Source organism: Boleophthalmus pectinirostris, unplaced genomic scaffold (assembly GCF_026225935.1).
Source record: "Boleophthalmus pectinirostris isolate CB_2022bp ecotype Guang Dong unplaced genomic scaffold, ASM2622593v1 HiC_scaffold_20, whole genome shotgun sequence".
Classification (NCBI taxonomy): Eukaryota; Metazoa; Chordata; class Actinopteri; order Gobiiformes; family Gobiidae; genus Boleophthalmus; species Boleophthalmus pectinirostris.
The window spans coordinates 2,926,551-2,940,101 of record NW_026571153.1 but is presented as its reverse complement, the minus strand read 5'-3'; the positions used below and the strand labels follow the sequence as shown (position 1 = coordinate 2,940,101).

The 13,551-nt window shown below is 43.3% G+C and overlaps 1 protein-coding gene across 1 annotated transcript in view; it reads left to right on the top strand.

Moving 5' to 3' along the window:
- LOC129409885 (uncharacterized) overlaps positions 1-13,551 on the top strand; it is a 36,178-nt gene that overhangs the window by 13,059 nt on the left and 9,568 nt on the right. The window contains exons 5-7 of the mRNA XM_055156801.1: positions 4,547-4,637; positions 8,995-9,065; positions 13,114-13,205. Coding sequence (XP_055012776.1) covers positions 4,547-4,637; positions 8,995-9,065; positions 13,114-13,205 — 254 coding nt within the window. The remainder of the gene's footprint in view (positions 1-4,546; positions 4,638-8,994; positions 9,066-13,113; positions 13,206-13,551) is intronic.

The window sequence follows — 13,551 nt, the reverse complement described above, 5'->3', positions numbered from 1 at the left end:
CCCGTTTACGTGACTTCTGTGACTGCGACACCGAACTATTGCACCGCGTACGGACTGAACCAGGACTGATCCAGATCCAGGACCAGACCGGGACCAGAGCGGGACTAGGGCGGACTCCGAGCTTTGACTCCGAGCTTTGACTCCGAGCCTCAGCTTCGAGCTCCGGTCCTGCCGTGGGCTCTGGTCCCGGTCTGGTCCTGGTCTGGTCCCGGTCTGGTCCTGGTCTTGTCTCAGTCTCAGGCCCGCTCTGGTCCGCTCTGGTCCCGCTCTGGTCCCGGTCTGGTCCCAGTCTCAGTAGCACTCTGGTCCCGGTCTGGTCCTGGTCTGGTCCCGGTCTTGTCTCGGTCTCGGTCTCAGGCCCGCTCTGGTCCCGGTCTGGTCCCAGTCTTGTCTCGGTCTCGGTCTCAGGCCCGCTCTGGTCCCGGTCTGGTCCCAGTCTCAGTAGCACTCTGGTCCCTGGCTCTGGTTCCCGGTCTGGTCCCGGTCTGGTCCTGGTCTTGTCTCGGTCTCAGGCCCGCTCTGGTCCCGGTCTGGTCCCGGTCTGGTCCTGGTCTGGTCCCGGTCTGGTCCTGGTCTTGTCTCGGTCTCAGGCCCGCTCTGGTCCCGGTCTGGTCCCGGTCTGGTCCCGGTCTGGTCCCGGTCTGGTCCTGGTCTGGTCCCGGTCTGGTCCTGGTCTTGTCTCGGTCTCAGTAGCGCTCTGGTCCCGGTCTGGTCCCGGACCTGGTCCAATTGAACCAAAAGCTCTTAGTTCGGTTCATTTGTTGGATTCTTTGCACCGCCTCAGAACCAGCCGCGGTTCTTGAGCGCGGAGGACCTGAGCACCCGTCCGGACCTGTAGTCCACAGAACATTCTCACTTTCCCCACACAGAACCAGCGCGCAGACGATGACACGGAACCGCTCGGACCACTGGTCCATGTCAAAAGATCAGATATGTATCGGTTTCAGGAGCACAGATCCAAGTGTCCTGGGTCACATTTGAAAAAAACCGATCTGTGGTTCAGACGTCAATAAAAGATCAGATACAGGAACATAGAGGCCAAAAAATCGGATTCGGGTCACTTCAGGCTGCAGTCTGAACGCCGCCTTAGTGTTTTGGCGGTGAATTACTTGGCGGCGCACAGACCTACATCAGAGTATCAGCGTTTTCAGGCGTCCACACGGTGCCGGATCAGATCTGTACTCTGGCGGCACCAGATCGTTCCGTCTCTGGAGCCGTTTTCAGTCGGATTAACGAACACCGCATCCGCGACGAAAACCACTCGAATACGAACTAGTGTGGACGGGTTCAAAAGACTTTAAAAAAGATTGGCTTTGACAACGGACGCGTCCCACTGGGAAATCAAACGTGCTCACTTTTCCTTCCCAATCCGTTGCGCGATGACGGGAAGTCCGAATCTGGCGATGCACGTATTGGAAGTAGTCGATTCTGTTAAACATTTAGTTGTTGAACTGATCAGAACATCGTCGTTTAAAAAGCGCATACGTGAAATAAAATCAGTCTCAGATTAGATTAATTCGTCTCACACGGATGTTGACAAACGTTTTAACTTTCAGTAATATTTTCACATTTTACCTTTTGCAATATTGTCACTGGTAAGAAACTCTGCAAAGTCTGAGCAAACAACAAACTGCAGGTACTTGATAAGAAACCACATCATTATTGCAATATCGTTAAGAAACATTTGAGAATGTCGTCACCGTTGGCCAATCTTAGTCTTGTGTATGAGGTTTTTTCACAACCAAGCGCGACCACATCTAAAGAGACCGTGTGAAAACGGAAGAGTCTGGACCAGAGCGCTTTCTAGACCAACGTTTCACAAACTTTTTTTCCTTCGCGACCCAAGTCCATAGACATTATTCGTAAATCACAAACTAAAGGTGGATTATTGAACATTAAAGGTTGTATGGAGGATTTTTTTTTAGTTTCAAACTGTCAGTGAAAGATTAAAATACCATTACAGAGACGCAGCAGCTTTGTAATTATGATGACCAAAAAAAAAAAGAACTAAAATCTATCAACTGTGGACGTGTTGAGGCCAGATAAACATCAGCCAATAGAAAACGAGGCTCCCTCACTTTCTATTGGCTGTTGGGTTGTCAATCAAACTCCCTAGTGTAACTGACTCGTCGGAGCGCGGGGATTACGTGGTTTACGCAGCGGTTCTTAGAGAGGCTTTTTCGAACTGTCGCTTCCTCGCATTTCACACAAAGTTTGTCGCGACGGCGGACGAGAATCCACGACCGGTTCGCCGCGAAAGAAAGTCCGTTTTTGAGGTCGCTGAAAGAAGAAGAGAAGAGGAAAAGGAGCAAAGCCAAACTGAGGTGATTCTTGGAGATCTCGTCCAGCGATGGCGCGACCGAAGCAGACGAAGGGTCTAAAAACTGACGCGTCGGTCGCTGAATTACTTCTAGACGGGAAACTTCAACAGTAATTCTGAACGCGCACAAGGACTGTCGCTGTATTTCCCTTCCCTTAAAAAAATCCTCTATACAACCTTTAAAGAGGATATTTTATTGTTGACTGAGTGATCGAGTCTCTGAACAGTTAGAATTACTCACAATGAAAAACCAGCAATAAAAGGATCCAGAAGTCGTTCATTTATTTTTCAAAATAAAACCAAAAATAAGAAAACTAAAAAACAACGATTTTCTTCATTATTTGTCTCTAAAACCAAAATGAAAAAACAGTTAAAGATTTGTTTTTTTCTGTTTTCGATTTTGTGTTTAAATGAAAAATGGAAAAAAAAACAAAAACGGATAACGGACTGAACCAGGACTAAACCAGGACTGAACCAAGTCCAGGACCAGACCAGACCGGGACAGAGTCTAGAACCAGGACCGGGACTGAGACCGGGATCAGACCAGGACTGGACCAGGACTGAAACCAGGAGTGATAGCGGGAACAGGACCGGGACTGGGACCAGGACTGAGACCGTGAGCAGACCAGGACCGGACCAGGACTGAGGCCGGGACCAGACCAGGACCAGACCAGGACTAGACAGTGACTGAGACCGGGACCAGATTGGGGCCAGATCGGGACTGAGACCAGGACTGAGACCGGGACTGAGACCAGGACTGAGACCGGGACTGAGACTGGGACCAGAGTAGAACTGAGACCAGGATTGATAGCGGGAACAGGACCAGGACTAGGACCAGGACTGAGACTGTGAGCAGACCAGGACCGGACCAGGACTGAGGTCGGGACCAGACCGGGACCTTTACGACATATAAACATAACGACTCTAGATCCACATCAGCTGTTTGACATTATAATGTGTTTAATTCAGTTTTGTTCAAATCTCACAGAAACAAAACTTAAAACCGCATCACTAATTTACATAAACTAAGTGAAGATAAAACTCCAGCTCTTGTGTCGCTGATGTGGTTCAACTTGTGTTGGATTAAAAGACATGACTCAGGTGAATACAGGTCAGTGTGACCAGATTTGTGTTTGTCAAAACCAGGACAGCGTACGGGGGGAGGGGGGCGGGGCCTCGTCATCCACATTGAGCGACTCTCACCTGGAAAAACTTTTTCCCACTGGACACAGAAACATATGTGCTGCTTTATCCACTGTGCACATGGACTCACACTTGTCCCGACGCAACGGAAAGTGTGGAATTTCTTCTACAAATCCTGGTTAAATCCACATTTGTGCTTCGGTTCGTTACAGACTGACCCACTGTTTGTGTCTCGCTCCTTCTGATGCAGAGACACATGTACACACCTGTTTGGTCACGATACACACAGCAACATACATTCAGTTTGTCGATTTATAATTAACATGATTGATGAAATTCTTAATGATCAATTATCGATTAATCGACTAATCATGCCCATCCCTAGTCATAAGCATCGACGGACGCCAAATCACCCTTTTCAGCCCCGACAGAGCCTGGACCAAACCAAATTTCTGGTCAGAATCTCCAACTACCTGGACAAATATCCACAATGACTTGGTGGAAACTCCTGGGCCGTTCACAGCAGAAAAGATGAAAACCTCCAAGAGTCTCGATGTGTTGTTGAACTTGTTGGAGTCCACGGTTTGTTAGGATCTTCTACGTTTGCTCTGCGGATGTTTGAAAGTCGTTTAATTCACCGTTAGCGGTTCTTTTCACTCAGAACACGAAAAAGACATTTTCCTTCTTCCGTGCTTCTATTTGTGCGTCCGATAATGCAGCAGGAATTTACCATTATCAGGGAGAAATACACGAGGTTACGCACTGTGTTTGACGCTACCGTGTTTCTTGCCTCCGATGAAAATATTTCCCAGCAGCAACGCGGGCTTTTAATAACAATGACGTCAGCTGAAACTCGCTTATACAACCTTTAATTCCAGATCGTCAAACTTTGCGTTTTAAACGTTAAAACGTCTCACCATAAAAGTCAGTGAGTGTTTGGCAGTTACTTTAGAGGCACTTCAAGGTTCACTTCTAAAATATAAAACAGAACTCTGCCTTATAATTACTGAAACCACCGACTGTAAACCTGCTCTACTTGTTTTGTAAATATCCTTCTGAATCTGAATGGTTTGTGTGCGTCAGGTTCCACTGACAGGACCCTGACCGTGGTGGCCGTCGTGATCCCCATAATCGTCTCCGTCTGCGTCATTCTGTCCTGCGTCTGCTTCAGGAGGTAAGACTTTCGTACTTTCAAGCGCATTTTTTTACACTCTTTTATAATAAGCAGTTGGCACCAGGAAGTACTTTGCTTCTTTTCAACCAGCCTGTCTCAAATGTCTAATCTTTTAAGAATTTCGACGCCTAAGTTCTTAGAATCGTGTTGATAATTGAGACTAAGAACATTTTGTTTCCCAACTGGCAGCAGAAAGCATGAAACTCTTTAATTGGTCTGTCACAATAATTACTGTGTGAAATTATCATTTAGTTAATGATGGGTGGACGATCAGTTTAGACACTTGGTATTTATTGTGGTTACTTTTTTCTTTTTTTGTACTAGTTACTTCACCGAAAACTTACCTGCAGTTGTGTTTTGTTTCATTCACACATGTTTGAGTAACACTTTATTATTAGGGCCCAGTCCAGCAGAAGTAAACAACAAGGCCAAAAATTCAAGTTAATTCATCTGATATAAAAATGTATTGAACAGATACATATGTACTCGAGTTTATCAAACTGTTGACCTTTTTTCTGGACCATTTTTGGTTCTAAAGTTCCATATGTTTTAAACAGACCATGTATGAAACATGGAACAAAAATTATTTCCCAAATTTCAAAGACCCAAAAATCATGTAAATAAATGGATGTATTTCATCATATCTTGTGTTATTCCATCTGTTGATGAAGGGACATGATTTTTCAAAAAAAATAATATTTAAAATGATCAAAATTTGCTTGGAAGGACTGACATATTTTATAGAAATAGTTTCCTTTCATTTTGAAGTAATATTAAAGTTTTTCAGAAGAAAAAAGTGACAAATGATGTAAAATCCTGCACCTTCTACTTGTTTGTACAATTTTCCCTCCGTTACTTTTCCCTCCGTTACCATGAACTTTCTTAATAAAAAATCTCATGAGTCAAAAAAGTCAGAGGTTTTTCAACCTAATCTTGTACCATATGGTAGAAAACTATATGAAGCAAATATTCAAACCAGTTTGTTAAGGATATGTAAGTGAGAACCAAGAGTTATCACTGTTTGGATTTATTGCCCAAAAAAGTGCTGCATATTTCATTCCCTCCGTTACCGACATGAGTTTTTAAAAATTTTTTGTCAACAACTTGAAAGAATCTCACAGGTTTAACTTGACCCTGTTGGAGTGTAACTCTTTCCTACATTCTGATACTTTACTTATTTCAATAGTTCCTCTAGTTTCTGAATAAGAGACATTTGAATGTCAAAAATCTGCCCCTGTTTCCCTCCGTTACCACTCGACCGGACCCTGTGGTTACTTTTTTGTACTAGTTACTTCACTGAAAACATACCTGCAGTTGTGTTTTGTTTCATTCACACATGTTTGAGTAATTATTATTATAATTAGTCTACATCTGCAACACTCAAAATGTTCCACCGTGTCATGTCATGTAATATCAGTGGTGCAGCGTCAGGGCCTGTAAATTCTTCTCTGCTGAAAAGAAAATCTCTGAATCACAGACTGATGTTAATTATATTATTATAAATAAATGATTCCAAATGTCCTGTCCTCTTCCTTTCAGAGTTTTTTGGATATTTGTGCTGCTTCCACACATTTATTTTCATATTAAAGAGTTTGACCAATCACATTTCAGACGTCATCTGTTGCCGGGCAGAGTCAAAGTCACAGAGTCTGAGTCCTTCACAGTCCAATCTGCAGGAACTCGAACACTAAATAAATGTCATGAAACTGTCGCTTCAACCAATCAGATTTTGAGTTGGTGTCGTCAGGAACTTTAACAGAGAAAAACAACGACACCGAGTTCAGACCCGTGATCTAAACCAGGACTAAACCAGGACTAAACCAGGACTAAACCAGGACTAAACCAGGACTAAACCAGGACCAAACCAGGACTAAACAAGGACTAAACCAGGACCAAACCAGGACTAAAACTAACCAGGAGGACTAAACCAGGACCAAACCAGGACTAAACCAGGACTAAACAGGACTAAAAACCAAACCAGGACTAAACCAGGACTAAACCAGGGGACTGAAAACCAGGACTAAACCAGGACTAAACCAGGACTAAACCAGGACCAAACCAGGACCAAACCAGGACTAAACCAGGACTAAACCAGGACTAAACCAAACCAGGACCAAACCAGGACAAACCAGGACTAAACCAGGACTAAACAAACCAGGACTAAACCAGGACTAAACAAGGACTAAACCAGGACTAAACCAAACCAGGACCAAACCAGGACCAAACCAGGACCAAACCAGGACCAAAACCAGGACTAACCAGGACTAAACCAGGACTAAACCAGGACTAAAACCAGGACTAAACCAGGACTAAACCAGGACCAACCAGGACCAAACCAGGACCACCAAACCAGGACTAAACCAGGACCAAACCAGGACAAACCAGGACTAAACCAGGAACTAAACCAGGACTAAACAGGACTAAACCAGGACTAAACCAGGACCAAACCAGGACCAACCAGGACTAACCAGGACCCAAACCAGGACCAAGGACCAGGACTAAACAAGGACTAAACCAGGACCAAACCACCACCGATGCAAACCCAATCGAATTCCACACACTTTTGCGTCACCGTACACACACAGATTTCCTCCCGTAAACTCGTCTAAACGCGGAATAAAAAGTGAAGACGCGACGCCGCTTTTGCGTCTTCTGTTCAGACGTCATCATATAAACGTCGTCTGAACTCAGTAAAATTGGCAGTTCCAGATCTGAAATGATCAAAACACAGAGGAGCGCGTCACGTATCACCACACGACATCACAAGGTGGAACAGGGTGTTTTCAGTTTGGGAAAAGAACTCAAATTTGTGTGTCATTCGTTAATTCGTTTTTCAAAATAAAACCAAAAAAAAAAAGAAAAAAAAAAGGACTGAGCAGTTTAGTCCTGGTCGTCTGTTTCAGTCTGGTTCAGTCCTGTTTAGTGGTTTAGTCCTGGTTCAGTCTGGTTTAGTCCTGGTTTAGTCTGGTTCAGTCTGTTCAGTCCTGTTTTAGTTCTCGTTTAGTCCTGGTTCAGTCCTGTTTTAGTTCTCGTTCATCGTGGTTCAGTCCTGTTTTAGTCTGGTTTAGTCCTGGTTTAGTCCTGGTTTAGTCCTGGTTCAGTCCTGGTTTCAGTCCTGGTTCAGTCCTGGTTTAGTCCCTGGTTTAGTCCTGGTTTAGTCTGGTTTAGTCCTGGTTTAGTCCTGGTTCAGTCCTGGTTTAGTCCTGTTTAGTCCTGCTTTAGTCCTGGTTTAGTCCTGGTTTAGTCCTGGTTTAGTCCTGGTTTAGTCCTGGTTCAGTCCTGTTTTAGTTCTGGTTCAGTCCTGGTTCAGTCCTGATTTAGACCTGATTTAGACCTGATTTAGACCTGGTTTAGAACCTGTTTTTCCATTTAAACACAAAATCGAAAACTGAAAAAACAAATCATTATCTGCTTTTTCATTCATTCATTCATTCAAATTGTTGTTTTTTCATTTTCCTATTGTGAAAAACAACTGAAAGAACAACACACAGATGAACTATGTCTAAATATGCAGGGTTTGTTCGTTAAAGACGTGTAAATAAAACAAGTCAGGGTGTGTTTGTGATGAGGAATTGTCATGTTCATAATTATAATAATAACAGTGATAATAATAGGCGTGTATCGTGTAAATGATAGGTTTACTACCTTTGGTCATGATTACTTTCTCTAGTGGGGAGTGTTTTGTTTAACTGTGGCTCATTACAGAAATTAACTTAATACTGCTGATTCATTCTGCTCTTTATTGACTTTGTGTTGTTTTCATGTTGTGGCACGAAGTAGTTTTAATATTTCCATTGTGTCTATATTTATAGGCAAGGCAAGTGTATTTGTACAGCACAATTCGTACACAAAGTAATTCAAAGTGCTTTACGGAATAAGAAATACATTAAATCATAATAAAAACAAATCAAAACATAAATAATCATGAAGATTAAAATGAAAAAAAAGAGAGACATAAATTTATACAGGATATTGTACTTCAAAATCACTTTCACACCTACAGACTTTAACGGTCAATCAATCAATTAAACTTTATTTCTATTGCACCTTCCAACAGCCAAGGCCGACCAAAGTGCCGTACGACATTAAAACGAGATAAAAAAAAAACAATAAACATCGTACAAACGGGTCAACAAAGCACATTGCACCATTAAAATAGTAATAAAAAGAGTATTTCAGGTTTGCAATTATTACAAAATTCAGCAGCACGTGTCCTGACGAGGACCAGAGGGCGGGACCACATTACACCGGTTTTAAAAATCACTGCATTGGCTCCCTGTGTGTTTCAGGATCGATTTTAAAGTTCTTTTACTGGTTTTTAAATGTCTTAATGGTCTTGGGCCTTCTTATCTTTCAGAACTCCTTTTACCTTACGAACCCTCGCGGACCCTGCGCTCCTCCGGCAGCAGGCTCCTGGTCATTCCCAAAGTCAGGACCACACTCACGGAGAGGAGGCGTCTTTTCAGCACTATGGCCTCTCGTCTAATGGAACTGCCTGCCGGAGGAGCTCAGGGCTGCAGAGAACGTTCGTGTTTTTCAGAGCAGGCTCAAGACCCACCTTTTTAGCTTAGCTTTTGATTGAAATCTTATACTTTTACTTGTTTTTATTGTACACATTTTACTATATTTATTTATCTTAGGCATATTTTTTAGGATTTCCAGTGTTTCCTCTGTAGGAGCCTCTGCATCGGGAGTGGAGGTCAGCTGTGGCTGCTGGGTCTGTCCTGTGGGCTCCTGGTGGAGGGATGGTGCTTGGGCCTCAGGTGCCTGGGCTTCATCTCTCCCCTGGCTCCTGTGGTGGTTCCTGGTGGTGGTGGACGTCTCTCTGCTCCCGGTGCAGATGCTGCTTTTCTCAACTGGTTCGCCTGTATTCAGCCTCACATTTTATTGTGTCCGGTTATGTATTTTAGCGTGTGAGTGTGAGTGTGTGTGTGTGTGTGTGTGTGTGTGTGTGTGTGTGCATGTTTGTGTGTATGTGAGTGTGTGTTTGGGTTGTTTGACTATGTGGGTTGGGGGTGCGGGGTTGGGTGGTGGAATGCGGGACTGTTTTTAATCACTGTAAAGCACTTTGTGTTGCATTTTGTATGAAAAGTGCTTTATAAATAAAGTTTGATTTGATTTGATTTGATAAAAAAGAAAGTGTCACAGGACCATTTTGACTTCAGGGCTTTAACGCTCAATTCCGATTTTTTTGTGTGTGAAATCCGATGTTTTTTCGAGGTCGTTCACATTTCCAATTAAATGCGACTTGTGTGTGACTCCAGTGTGAACATTAAAAGTGTCCCACATGTGACACTGGAGACCGACGACGTCAACCGCAGCGAGCGTCTCTGTGTTTAAGAAGTTGTCCAAACATGGACGCAGCATCGAGCACCTGGAGATTTTAAGTTCCTCTCGTACCGGAGCCAGAACATGAACAACTTCTTTGTTTTAAGGAGGAGATTGAGAAGGAGAGGACGAGGTTTTTGGTCGTGGTGTTTTGTGGTGAGTGGAGATGTGCTTCACTTCAGTGACACGAGTTCATTAACAATTTTCTCCTCTTCAGCGCAGAATAGTGATGTTTGTGTCTTGTTGATAACGTGAGGTGGATGAATGCCTTTGGCCGTTCACACTGAAGTCACATTTCAAAAGATCAGATATGTATCAGTTTCAGGAGCACAGATCCAAGTGTCCTGGGTCACGTTTGTCGTTCAGACTGTCAATAAAAGATCCAGGTCACACAGGGGCCATAAAACTGGATTTGGGTCACGTCAGGCTGCAGTATAAACGCAGCCTAAGTGTTAAAAGCCATTCTAAATACCGTATTTTCCGGGTCATTAGAAGCGGTATAAGCCTCTAACCGCATCAAAAAACGACCGCGCCCCACAATCCAGAGCGCCCCGTACACGAATCCACTCGGGCGTCCCAGCACGACTTCAGTAAACTACAAACACACACGGAGCAGACAGCCTGCACGGCGAACACACCCACAGAACACTCTCGCTCCACGGACGAGGAACGGAACGGAGAACGAACACAAAAAAGTGAGCGCGACGTGCCGCTTCTAGACACGACACAACTGAGTCACCGCGAACACGCCGACAATCCGTTGGTCCCAACAACCTCCCTACACGCCACAAACTGAACAAAGCCCAGAGTCACGTGACGAACAAACAAACAAAAACCACTCACCCATCACATGTTGGGTTTCCTTTAAGTCTACTGACTTTATAAATCCAGAGCGACTAATTGTCCATAAAAATATGGTAAGTCTGTTTTAAGTTTGGCTCTGAACAGAGGCAGGTCAGGGATGGGCCGTAACTCAACAGGCAAAGAGTTCCAGAGTTTTGGACCGGCCACCGTAAAAGAACGGTCAATTACTTTAACGGCCATTATTAGGCTTTATTCGTACATGCCTTTTGGTCTTAATGCTGATGTTCCGTACCCTGATTCACTTTGTAGAAACTGTGTGACCTCGCAGCATTAGGATTCGTTCGCTCTACGGTAGGCGGGTACTTTTTTTAATTTAAGCAATCGCTGCTGTCTGGTCGCGACGTTTATAATGCGCCGCTAACGGAGAAAACTGGTATATTAAGCTTTTCCCAAATCCCGCAGGAAGAAAGACTATGAGTTCGTTTACATGCACATCAATAACCCGGTTATGATCGGGTTTTTTGAGTATCCCGGTTTCTTGATGGTGCATGTAAACGCAGTATCCCGGTTTCAGTATCCCGGTTATTAGAAACCGGGTTACTGTAGCTGGTTTATTCCGATAGTAACCGGGATACTTGTGGCATGTAAACGCAGTATCCCGGTTACTGCAACATAAAGTTGAGTCGCATGCGTCCAAAAGACACTTTCCAGTCTTTTCACCACAACAGTAGTGACATAAATAAATTGACCAACATAAATAAAGTGACCAAACGAGTGAAATGACTGTAAAATAAAGAGCTGCGCTAAACCTGCACACGTACAATCTGCACTCGTACGACCTGCACTCGTGTGACGCTGAAAAACTAAAACATGAACTATCTCCTGTACAACACACACAGAACACACTCACCATCATCAGCACCTCTTCTGTCACAAAAATAACACACATAATCCACAGAGTCGTGTCATTTAGTCCAAAAGAAACTGATCGCATCAGCGGCGCAAGGAGCGAGTTGTTTTTATCGCCGCTAACAGTTTATGCTAATTAGCCAAACGGTCTTAAGTTTCGTTTCTGTAAAACGTAAACAAATGTGATCACAGCTGAATTATCTGATCAAACGGGCTGATGTGTCTATAGTGTTTATGGTTTATATGTTGTAAAGTTGAGTTTATTTATGCAGAAGATTTTAATGAAGAATCTGCACAGTGGATTGTGGGAGATCTCGTAGCTCCTTAGCTTCTTATGCTAAAGGAGCTCACGGTTTGTATTTTTCCTGGTTTATGAAATTGATTTAAGTTAATTTTTGCGCTTGCGCATTTGTAAGATTATGTCAAGAAACCGGGATACTCCATTTGATCATGTACACGTGGATATGAGTGTCCCGGTTTCTCAGTGCGCATGTAAACACAGTAACACGAATACTGACATAACCGGGATATGGCTAATAACCGGGTTATTGATGTGCATGTAAACGCACTCAATAACGTCTTTCCCCTTGATGAAATTCACCAAACATTCTCTTTGTTTCGGCTTTAAATCCTCGATGTCGTGAATAAGTGTCAACACAGAATGTCTGACTCTTCGCTGATTGGCTGGTGCAAGAACTCGTGCTTCTGGAGTTTTTGTGAATCGTCTAGTGCAGGAGAGTCAAACTCATTTTGTTCCGGGGGTCGTGTCCAACTGACTTTGATCCAAAGTGCCGGATCAGAAAACTCATGTCATATAAACCCCAAAAATAACATAATTCAATATTTGTGCAGAAAACACAAATTATTACAGAATCTTTTTTAATTGATGAACTCTTTCTTATTATAATTTATAATATTATGAACAACCTGAAACTTTAAGAAAAATTCAATTTCAACACCATGTTTTAACATTAACTTGTTTGAAACAGGAATAAGTCCAATTTTTTGTTGTAAAATCCTGCACTCGGCTCACTTTTCTGTGTTGGACATTTTTCTGATGAGGGTGTCACGGTCAACAGTCAAAACGATCGTCCTTTAAGAGCGTTTGGAAAGAGACAAGTCTTCATTTGTGCTGCTCTGGTGGGAGGGGCCACGTACAGAGACGCTGGAGACGCTGCTGTGATAAACACCACAGAAAATTAACAAGATTTTAATAAAATATAATTAAAATATTTTAGTAGAAAATCACCCAAGGGCCAGATTAAAGGTCTTGGAGGGCCGGATCTGGCCCCCGGGCCTTATGTTTGACACCTGTGGTCTAGTGTTTTCCGATTCCTGATCTCGTCGCTGGAGAGAAATGAAATTGAGCGGAGGCACTTGGAGTCTGATCCAGGCTGCTGCTGCTGCTGAATGTGGGTTAACTGGTTTTGTGCAGAACAAGTGAAACATAAATCTGATAAGAACCTGGGCGTCGGCTCCCAGAAGCTCGTAACAAGTTTTTCAGAGAAGTGTGAGGCTAAAGTTCAGGTTCACTTGTTTTTATAGGTGTCGTGACCCAAAAACACAGATCAAAATGTATTTACAACGGGCACAGGAAGCAAAGATAAGGATGAAATCATTGTAGTACTTTTAGTTTTAGTTTTATAAGTTTTCTTGGTTTACACTGGGACACAGGACCAGGAGTAAAACTACAAAACAGGTAGTGTAGTAAATATTCCAAAATAGGAGAAGCTTGTGAAAACAAAAACTACAAAAAACATCAAAACAAACAAACAATAACAAAAAATATACAGGGGAAAAATGCTCAAACGTGACCCTTTTTCTCCGGCTAAATTTCTAAATTTTTCCATGACTTTTCCATGACCTAAAGTGA